The sequence below is a fragment of the Triticum dicoccoides genome, chromosome 2A (genome assembly GCF_002162155.2).
Source record: "Triticum dicoccoides isolate Atlit2015 ecotype Zavitan chromosome 2A, WEW_v2.0, whole genome shotgun sequence".
Taxonomy (NCBI): Eukaryota; Viridiplantae; Streptophyta; class Magnoliopsida; order Poales; family Poaceae; genus Triticum; species Triticum dicoccoides.
This window is the reverse complement of record NC_041382.1, coordinates 612,969,046-612,979,933: the sequence shown is the minus strand read 5'-3', so window position 1 is coordinate 612,979,933 and position 10,888 is coordinate 612,969,046. Positions and strand designations below refer to the sequence as shown.

At 49.6% G+C, this 10,888-nt stretch overlaps 2 protein-coding genes across 2 annotated transcripts; one reads left to right on the top strand and one right to left on the bottom strand.

The window, feature by feature from the left end:
- Positions 1–2,714: 2,714 nt before the first annotated feature.
- On the top strand, positions 2,715–5,408 carry LOC119358005 (protein trichome birefringence-like 2; the record flags this gene model as incomplete). Its single annotated transcript, XM_037624743.1, has 6 exons — positions 2,715–3,268; positions 3,385–3,577; positions 3,687–3,883; positions 3,983–4,141; positions 4,226–4,535; positions 5,240–5,408. Coding segments are annotated over 6 exons (1,449 nt in total), but the record flags the coding sequence as incomplete, so codon positions are not given.
- Positions 5,409–5,890: 482 nt separating this feature from the next.
- LOC119355717 lies at positions 5,891–10,668 on the bottom strand. The gene is made up of 2 exons (XM_037622570.1): positions 6,193–10,668; positions 5,891–6,029 (listed from the first exon to the last, which is right to left on the bottom strand). Exon 1 carries the CDS (start codon positions 7,555–7,557, stop codon positions 6,412–6,414), a length of 1,146 nt encoding a protein of 381 aa, XP_037478467.1. The 5' UTR covers positions 7,558–10,668; the 3' UTR covers positions 5,891–6,029; positions 6,193–6,411.
- Between the last annotated feature and the right edge of the window lie 220 nt (positions 10,669–10,888).

Genomic DNA, 10,888 nt, shown 5'->3' with positions numbered 1-10,888 from the left:
CCACCACCACGAGATCATTATCAAACATCCACGGACCATCCTCCAACGCCTTGCGTTTGCCTGATTCTTGTTTGAACGTGAACAGGAATATATTGTCGCCCAGCTCTTTGCAGTCCACGCCCTTCAGGGGGCACCAGCACTTCCCCAGCGACAGGCAGATCGCATCACGGTGCGCGGGCCTCTCCGACATCACCTTCCCCACCGCCTGAACCTCAGCCTTGTCCTCCTTGGCCCGCGTCGTCCACCGGATCTTCACTCCTCTCCTCTCCTCCTCCGGCAACTTCATCTTCTCCATCAGCCCCGCTACTTTCTCCATGGCCGCATGGAAACAGCGCACGAGACGGAAACCCTAGACAGGTGTTTTACGATCGTGTGCCCTAGGGAGCACCCGAAAGGCTTCTGGTGGGGGACAGGGTCTCGCAGGGCGGGCAAGGCGCCTCACCGCGGGACGGCGGAAGGCTCAACCAGCGACCACCGGCGATCAGATCTGAACGCACGGGGCGGACGAACAACGGGAATCAGGAGGGAGAAAAACGCCTCCGTAATCGCCGGACATACCAACCGTCACCGTACGTGGGACGGACTCGGTCAATCCAATTGACTTAATATATTAGCTTCAAAAGTAACTACAGTTGACTAGTGAAGTTTTTGTTACAATGTTTGTTTATAGTGAAGCTTTTAATAATTGTTTCAGTATAATGCGAGAAAACTATGACTTAATATATTAGCTTCAAAATATATCAATATTAGACTTGTTTCGAAGAACTCGCCATTAAAAAGTCAACTAAATAAATTAATTCACAGTTTACATAATATATTAAAAGATATGAAGACATATATATCTTCAGTGCAATGTTGTGCCGAAGAGATGAGCATCAGCTAGCCGCAGCATGATGGTGACGTGCTAGCTGTGCGCCGCACATGCACCTATGGCTGATGGATTTTTTTTTCTTTGAACTGTTGTCTTGGAGATTCTTCAGCCACTCTGTAGAACACTTTTATTTCCCTATATGGGAACGTTTTTTGGCAACTTCACAGAACTTTTTAGCACCAGTGTTTTACACATAGACAGTAACCATTCATTTAATACAAGTAAAAAAAATAAATCTGCACATTTAAAGAATTATTAGCTCGAGTCAATTCGCTTCACCCATCCTGGTAGCTCCTGCATGCACGTACTAGTACAGCCCAAGCTCAGGGGAGAGGGTACAGGAACTGTCGCAACAGAATCATGAAAACGATAATAGCTCATTACATCATCTGCCGCACCGCCGTCCGCAGTGCCTTGAATCAATAGAGTAGTTTTTAGCATTGGCGCCACGGCGAAGGAGGAGCTGAGGGTGGAGGAGAAGGATAAAAGGGAGGAAAGCTGTGGAGGTGTGGGAGGACAGACTGTGCGGTCTGCCCCCCTGAACTTTACTGTCCTTCTCAACAGAACTTTTATGGCGAATCTACCAAAAAAAACTTGGCTGGTACTACGATATACTCCCTCCGTTCCTAAATATTTGTCTTTCTAGACATTTCAAATAGACTACAACATACGGATGTATGTAGACATATTTTAGAGTGTAGATACACTCATTTTGCTCCGTATGTAGTCACTTGTTGAAATCTCTAGAAAGACAAATATTTAAGAACGGAGGGAGTACTAACTAACAACCATGTTAAACTTTTGCGCGTCATTAATTATTCAGCAGCCTCTAACCTCATTCGTAACATGTATTGTGATTAAACGACCATGGGTATTGCACGTCGCTGCGCATGGGAAGAATCTGAAGAAAGTGGGCTAGCAGTACTAGTTGGCAGGAGAATCTATAGGCAGCTGGCCCACAAAGAATGCAATACAGCTCCATATACGTACATCAGAAAAATCACATGCCCAACAATACGCTGCATGGCTGAGACAGCAGTGGGGTAGGTTGATTTGACTGCACCGGGGATGGACGACAAAGATTCGAGTTGTGGGCGCAACTAGTTAGGAAAAGTCCACACTCAGAAAGCACGGCGTCGGGACGTTCGTGAGCACCAAGGCCGTGCTGGCCTGCTTCTCCGTCGTCCTGGTGATCGCCTTCTTCTACATCTCCATCACCGGTCGCCCCGCCGCCGAGGACTCCTTCCCCACCCCGACGTTGTCGACGAAACCACTTCCTCCCCACCCTCCCGTTCGTCCTAATGTAAGTAGCATTGGCACTGCTCCGCGGAGCAGCGCGCGCAATGCCACCGTGGTGGTGCCGCGTCGGGTGCGCAGCAACAACTCCGATGACGACTGGGCGCCGGCGGAGGGATCGGGACAGACGGCACTGGTGCCGGAGAAAATGGACAATGTGCAGGATCCCGTCAGTGACGCCGGAAACGCCACGATCAGCGGATCGGACGGGGAGCCCGTCGTCGGCAACGGCACTAAAGCGCAAGATGTAACCGCAATGCCGACGCCGCCGTGGTGGAGAGCGGATGCAGCGAATTCCACCGGAAAACCCATCATCGGCTCTTCGGACGAGCCCGCGGACCCCGACAGCGCCACCGGCAACTCTACGGACAAGGTTGTGCGTTCGAGTACAGAAGATCAAAACATGAACGCCAGCGTCGACAATGTACTGCCGAACTCGACGCGGCGAGCAGCGCTTCCATCTACACCGCCGGGCCAGCGAAAGGAGGACAGACGCAGGCGCAAGAGAGCGTCCATGGCGAGGCACAAGCAGCGCTCGATCAGGTGACGGAAGGAGTTCGTCCACCCGGTGCAGGAAGGAGCTGCCGCTGACCACAACGATGGCGCCGGCACCGGCACGGCAGGCGCCAACACCAGCTCCGGCAACCACAACGGCGTCATCGGCATCGTCGGGGCCGGCAACGACCAGGTGGTGTGGACGTCCTCCGCCGACCACAGCGACGGCGCCGACACTGGCACCGTCACGGCAGGCGCGAACACCAGCGTTGCCGTCGGGCCCGGCAACCACCGGGTGGAGTGGACGCCTTCCGCCGACCACAGCGCCGGCGCCGGCACTGGCACCGTCACGGCAGCCACGAACACCAGCGTGGCCGTCGGGCCCGGCAACCACCGGGTGGTATGGACGTCGGGCGTGCAGGACCTGGTGACCTTCGCCAAGTGCCATCTGTTCAGCGGGAGGTGGGCGAGGGAGGAGAACCACGCGTTCTACCCGCCGCGGTCGTGCCCCCACATCGACGGCGACTTCAACTGCCACAAGAATGGCCGGCAGGACACCGGCTTCCTCAACTGGAGGTGGCAGCCGAGCGGCTGCAACATTCCCAGGTGCATGCATTCTCTGACTAGATTCTGATCATATCAAATGTTCCGAACGATTTCATTAGAGTACACTCATCTGTGATCGAAGCTAAAAAGTTATATTCTCTCGTTGCGTCGGTCAGGATGAACGGGACTGATTTCCTGGAGAGGCTGCGAGGCCAGAGGATCATACTCGTCGGCAACTCGCTGAACCGCAACATGTGGGAGTCTCTGGTCTGCACTCTCCGCCATGGTGTCAGGAACAAGAAGAACGTGTACGAGAAATCCGGGAAGAACCAGTTCAAAACCAGAGGATACTACTCATTCAAGTTCAGGGTATCAGCTGCCTCACTGAATGTCAACTGTTTTTTTCTCACATTCGAAAAGAGAGAAAGAGAAACTTGTTAGAATGTTGTCAGTTCAACTCAACGGTACCTTCTTGCAGGACTACAATTGCTCTGTGGATTTCATAAGATCGACACTTCTGGTCAAAGAGATGGTCCGCGAGAGCCCAAACGGTACCGTCCTCGACGAAAAACTGAGGTTGGATGAGCTAGACGCAACGACTCCGGCGTACCAGACTGCCGACATCGTCGTCGTCAACACCGGGCACTGGTGGACTCACCCAAAGACGTCAAAAGGGTCTGTGTATAGGGCAACACTTCCCCCCAGAACTCTTCAGGTTAAGCTGATCTGCTAGCCAATCTGTTTACATCCTGATTGGTGAAATGTTTGTGACAGGCTGAACTATTACCAAGAAGGCTACCGTGTGCACCACTGCCTTGAGGTGATGGAGGCATACAGGAAAGCACTGACCACATGGGCTAAATGGGTCGACAACAACATAGACCCAACAAGAACTCAGATCGTGTTCAGAGGACTCTCCCTAACACACTTCAAGTAATTATTAAGAGACCGCCACCACAACCATTAGGCCATCGGTACAATTAATCTTACTCTCATGATCGATCCGTTTCACTGCAGGGGAGGGCAGTGGAACTCAGGAGGGCGATGCCACAGGGAGACCGAGCCGGTATTCAACCAGACGTACCTCACCGAGTACCCCGAGAGGATGAGGATACTGGAGAAGGTCATGAGCCGGATGAAGACCCCTGTGATATACCTCAACATCAGCCGGCTCACCGACTACCGGAAGGACGGCCACCCCTCGGTGTACCGGGTGCGCTACGAGACGGAGGAGGAGCGGATGGCGGCGGCGGCGACCAAGCAGGACTGCAGCCACTGGTGCCTGCCGGGCACGTGGAATGAGCTGCTGTATGCCTCGCTGCTCCAGGTAGGCAAAGGCTCCTGGAGACTATGATAGGATGTTTACATGAATTTTGTTTGTCCTTTTTATAGCTTCCAAGGGGTACAGGTAGTTCACGAAGTTCAGTTATGTGATTAGAGATGGATAAACTTGCAGGAAATCATGCATTCAGTTAGTTAGACCCGGTTAGCGGATAATAATCATTACAAGGCGGCGGCATTTTAGATACTACTCCCTCTGTAAACTAATACAAGACTTTAGATCACTACTTTAGTGATCTAAAAGGTCCCATATTACTTTACAGAGGCAGTACTTCACATATAGCATAATAAGTTGTAGTAGACACAAATAGTCGGATAACATTAGTCGATTCGCAAATAGTTGGACAGATTAACTAATTAAAGAGAAATAATTCTGCAGTTTTGCAAACCACATGTAAGACAGAAACAGATAAAATTGGGCAACAGGTACATGACAGATTTACTAATCAAAGACAAATAATTCTGCAGTCCACAACATCCACGGCACAAGAGCCGTCAAACATGTCCTTCTAAGAGGATATCCCTCTTGTGCTTAGCAAGTTGGGACCAAGCGACAGTTATCTCCACCTTAGAGTCATCAATCTCACATATCGCTCGACTTATGTTGCAGTATTTGGTCCTGAACCTGACACTACCTTGTCTAGCAATAGCATCACCAGACTGTGAGTAGGCTTGTATGACAAACTGCAGGCTTTCTTCAAGTTCTACAGAAACAACATGCCTTGACAGATCAAGGTAACCATCCGAGCCCATTGGCATTTCTCCACCACCATCAGAACGATGAGAATCAACCAACACAACTTGCCTGGATAGGGAGTCCGTAACTTCCTGTGGTGGCGAGGAGCACATAATCCGTCCGCCATATTCAAAAGGCCAAGGCGCCCCTTCAACAACACGCGCACTCAAGATAGTAGCCTGGACTGTTTCTGTAAGTCGCTCATAGCTAAACTCTACTGTGCAAAAGCTGTTGCTGGAGAACGTGGTATGTAAACCTTCATGGTAACCACCGGCGTAAGTAAAGCAATGACTCATCAATGCTCTGTCGCGAGACCTTGATGAGCCCTTTACTTTCAGTTGGACTTCAAAATCAACATGGTACACAGCCACAATTGCACGGGACAGGCCAGTCAAGCGCAAAAAAGGATCCTGCAGGCATCATAATCATCATTATAGTTGAATCGAATGAACGAATGCACATGCAGGAAGAAAAGGGGGAAATTACGAGAAATACTATGTAATATGGTACATGCCTCTGGAGTGAGTTTTTGGCAGTTTTCCCTTCGCCAAGAGAAGAGAATGTTGCGGTTGTAGTCCACGGCATCTCGGGCAGCGACAATCCCATAAACATGGAGTGGCAACTTCAACTTTCCATCTGTTCCAACAATCTTCACGGAGTAGATTTGCAAGGTGCTCACAGTGCGAGCAGCATACGGGATCAGTCCCGGCGTGCAATATGTAAAGTGCATAGGACTCAATACGGCTGCAGCAGCAAGTTAATCCAAATGTTAAGACATGTTGTAACATCAATTATTTACTTACTCATACAAGGAAAGAAGATAGGAAGGGACGAATCTGACTGTGTTGCCATTGTTTTGGAAGACTAATAAGATGAGAAGGAATCGACGGATTTTATGTTTACTTACTCCTGTCTTCGAAGTTACCGCAGTCGTCTCCCCATGCAGATTCCCAGCCTTTACGCCCTAAAGCAAACAACTTGTCCGCCATCTCCATCTCCTCCGTGTCTGATTTTGTGAATTCCGTCTCCTCCGCCTCCTCAGTCTCCTTTGCCTCGTCCTGAAGTGAGAAGGGGATCGGGTCCATTGTGTAACAGCTCGGTGTGTCAATTTGATCATGCTCCTACCTCAGCGCGTCCTTTTGATCCTGTCCTTTTGATCCTGCTCCCGGTCCTTGCGTAAGCCAGCTTCCATCTCTAATAGCTCCTTACGGAATTTGTTATACATCCTTACAACCTTCGGAGTCATCTCCTCATCTTCCTCCTCCGCATCCTCACATTCGAGCATCTCGTAATATTTGCACAAGTTGGGCATACCATTCTCATCGCAATCCAGCACCATCCTAAAGCTTGATTTTTTGCCTTGGTCCATCATCCTCGAGGCATGTGTCTCCATGCTTGATTTGCTTTCGTTACTTGATTGGCCTTCACTACTTGATTTTCCTTGGTCCATCATCCTCAACGCACGCGTCTCCGTGCTTGATTTGCCTTCGTTACTTGATTTGCCTTCATTGCTTGATTTTCCTTGGTCCATCATCCTCAACGCATGCGTCTCCGTGCTTGATTGGCCTTTGCCCACCGTGAGATCAATCATCTCCACGTACTCCACAGTACTCTGGTTCTCATAACAGTGCACAGTCATCTGGTTGGAAAGACCACTTATCAGATCTGCTGCCACAAAATGTTCATCTTTGTCATCTGTCATCTGGCTATCAGCAGCCATCTGGTGCGTCTCCATGTTTGATTTACAAAGGTCCATTGTCAAATCTGTTGCAGATTCATCCACCTCTTCCTTGCTCCTCTGGTTAAGACAGTGGGTGCTGGATTTGCCTTTGTCCACCTGATCAGTCATCTCCACATGCTCCTTGGTCCTCTGGTCCTCAGCATATTGGTCAGCCGTCTGTCTATCAGCATTGCAGGTATAATCGTATATACTCCTGGAGATGTTCAGAAATCTATACGCCATGTGAAACAGATTGGAGACATCGTAATAGGAGGTTTTGCCCAGAATAGATGCCATCTCGTCGCACAAGGCCTCCGCCTGCTCCAATATACAACTGACTTGGCCGTTTACGCGCCCCCCCTCGTCCTCGCCACCGTAGGGTAAATGCACATGCTCGAAGTTGGATTCGAATCTGGAGGCTGGTTTGATTCTCTCCGAGTCGATCTCCTTGTGTTGGCAGCGCTCGGGCATCTGCTCGGAGATGCAACTGACTTGGGAGCTCACACTCTGCGTATCGGAGTTGGGCAGATCCATGCTCTCCTGATCGGCCATGATCTCCTTCTTCTGCCCGACCCTCGGCACTGCAGAGAACTTTTTACGCCTCCGCGGCACTGTGCGTTTGACCTCTGGAACCTCCTTGCCAACTTCTGGCACGCGATCTCGCTCCTCAGGGACGTGATTTTCCTCACCATCTCAGGATCGAGCGAAAGAACGTCAGACTAATCACCATCTCAGGATCGAGCGAAAGAACGTCAGACTGCTTCTCCCTGAGCAAGTTCACCAGGGACGCAATCTCCATCCTCAGGATCTCTGCTTCGGAGAAAACGCCAGGCTGCGGATCCATCTCTTCCATCGCCAACTCACGAGGCGTCAGCACCTCGCCTCCCCCGCCTCCAGCCGCCATCGATCTCTCCTTTTTGGGGATTGAGATTGCTAACCAGGCCTGCCGCTAGTATGCTCGCCGCCGCCGCCGCCGCCGCACTTTAAGTTAGGGTTTCTACTAAACGAACACGGGGGACGGGGCGGGGACGTTTACGATTAATTTTTTTTGGAAAGGAACACAAATACATTCCATTACAAAAGATTTCTGGCGGCGGCCGCGACCAAGCAGGACTGTGCCTGCCCGGCGTGCCGGACACATGGAATGAGCTACTGTATGCCTCACTGCTTCAGGCAGGCAAAGACTGGAGATCATCTATATCTATATCTATATCTATATATTTATATTTATATTTATATCTATACCTATTATTAAAGGAAGGTGATATTCTTGATTTCTAAAGAGAGGTGATATTCTTGGTTTCTTCTCGCTTAGTTAGTTGGTCCTACGTTACTTTTTTTCTTTGGTTTTCATCCGTGATGCGTCATCCGTATGTGGTCTTCTGCCTGGTTCCTACGAGGTGGGATTATTCGATACTGTATCGGCCGCTGCACCTTACCTACTCCAAGATTTGAGAAAAAGTCCAGCCCAACCAAAAGTCCATTATAAAAGAGGGTTCGCGTTGCTGATCGGTACATAGCTAGCCTCAAGATTGATCAAGCCAGCGTCATGGTGTTACAAAACATGCGTGTGCTAGCCAAGAAATCCATCCAGCAGCTAGCTAGCTTGGCACTTAGGATCCCAGTCAATACGTATGTCGTATGCGTGTATCCTCAAGATCGATCAAGCGGGCATCGTGGTGTTACACGAGCGTGCATGTCCTAACTAGCCCAGGAATCCATCCAGCTAGCTCTAGCTAGCTTGGCACGTAGGATCTTCAGTCAATACGTATGTGTGTATTGTTAGCCGAAAGTACGGGCCGACGAATCGCGTCGTATATGTACATCAGAAAGTACTCGCTCAGTCCGCTCCGTTCGAGGTACCACGGCATGCCCATGGTGCCGGCCTCTAACACTGACGAAAACATGGTGTCACAGCGAGATGCGAACCCAAAGGTCACAGCGGCGGTGCCCAACAGCGATAGCAACGTCCGGCATCCACATCCATCGCTCGTACCCGCAACTCCTCGACTTAGTCCTGCACTACTCAGGCGCCATGTCCTCCTCGACTGCTCAGAACCCTGCTTTGATCGATCCTAGGATGCCCAGCCTAGATGTGTGCCTCTGTACTATGACGAATCTGCCACACTAATTTTTGCTATATGAATCGGGATTGGGGAGGCTCCGGCGCTGCACACGAATAGGATCATGGAGGCGACAGCGCTGGTCCACGAGTAGAGGATCGTCGAAGGAGGATGTGCGGTAATGCATCACTTATACGTAGCAATCTATTGTACTAGCCTGGTTAGGGTTAAAACCCCACCTTGCTCTTTCACATATAATCTGACCAGTTTATATACGTACGGTACGACATAGAGAATCAACAAGCAGCCTGAAATCCAGAAGGGAACAAAGAAATTACTTAGAAGGAAGAAAATAAATAAATTAACTCGGTAGAGGAAGAAGCCTCGGAAATCAGTAAAGACAACAGCAGCAGCACAACCGATTGCATCACTGGGCTACTGCTTCCCTTCACATGTTGCCGGCCGGCGTGGCGAGGCAGAGAAAGAGGGATTGAATGAAAGGGGTGGAGTCGAAGCAGGACAGAGGGGGCGGAATGCTGCTGGAGATGGGGGTCGACGACACTATGCGTGGTTGCTCAGCCGATGGTTGCCATGGGCGCCAGTCTCCAGAGGAGAGCTGCAGAGGAAAATAAGGGTGCAAGGGAAGAGAGGCCATGTAAGGAGAAGAAGAGGGAAACGACCTAGGAGGAGGGGAAGGAAGGGAGCTTGACGGGGAAGAGCGGCGGCTCGCTGTAGCGGGCGACGTGCCTTCGCGGCGGCGACGTGGGGATCGAACGAAGGGACTGACTGGGGGATCGAGCAGACGCTCTCCCCTAGCGCCTAGGGTGGTTAGCGGGGGTGGTTGCAGCTGGCCGGTTCAGCCAGTTTAGCCAATTAGGGCCGGCTGGCACTATTTGGGCTATTGGGTGCTGCTGCGCCCACTGGGGCCGGCCCACCGCGCAGTGCTAAACAGATTCCCATTTTTCAGAAAAGAAAAATAGAGGAACAGATTCCCCTCAAATAATTTCTGATTGAGGCAAAAATTTGCATGTGGCTACTCTCACATATATCAAAGCTCCACAACTTGAATTGGAGAATAGGCCAGGACTAAAAAATATCTAGAAACAAAAAGGATTTAAATTGCAAGTGTGTTTATGTGTAATTTCCATATAATTGAGTAATTTATTTTAGCTCCCTAATAATATTGGGAGGCTAAGAGAACCATCATGTGAATTCCTTCAATTTAAATAGATCAAAGATCCATGCAATTTTTAGTTCAAGTTGAGGGTTTGAACAACCTCATTACAAGCTAAAGCATCATGACATGATGCAGTGGAAAATAAAATAGAACAAGTATTATAATAATAATTATGGAAAGATCAACAAGCTTAAATATGTGAAGATGTTGCACGAGCTTGGAGTGCGATACGAGATGTGTGTGTATTTTTTAGAGAATACCTTCTACTTCAAATGCTTGTGTTTGGACCAAGTCCAAATAATGCAAAAAATGCATTTGAATATTCAAAAATATCAATTCAATATCCACACATGCATGCACAACAATAATAGACATTAAAACATGATATCTATTTCTTTTATACCTCGACATGCGCTTCCCTGCCCCACTGTGTTGTGCTGATGGGTGTTTTAGTGGACAAATCAATTTTCTTTCTGTTGCAACGCACGGGCATGTGTGCTAGTAATAGGATTAGGATGGTTACATGATGAGAAAAATTCACTGTACGTCATCAAACTTGAGTCGGGTGACAGTTTGGTACCACTACTTCAAAATACCTTAACTACGGTTCACATACTTGCGCGAGGGGTTCACTTTGGTCCAT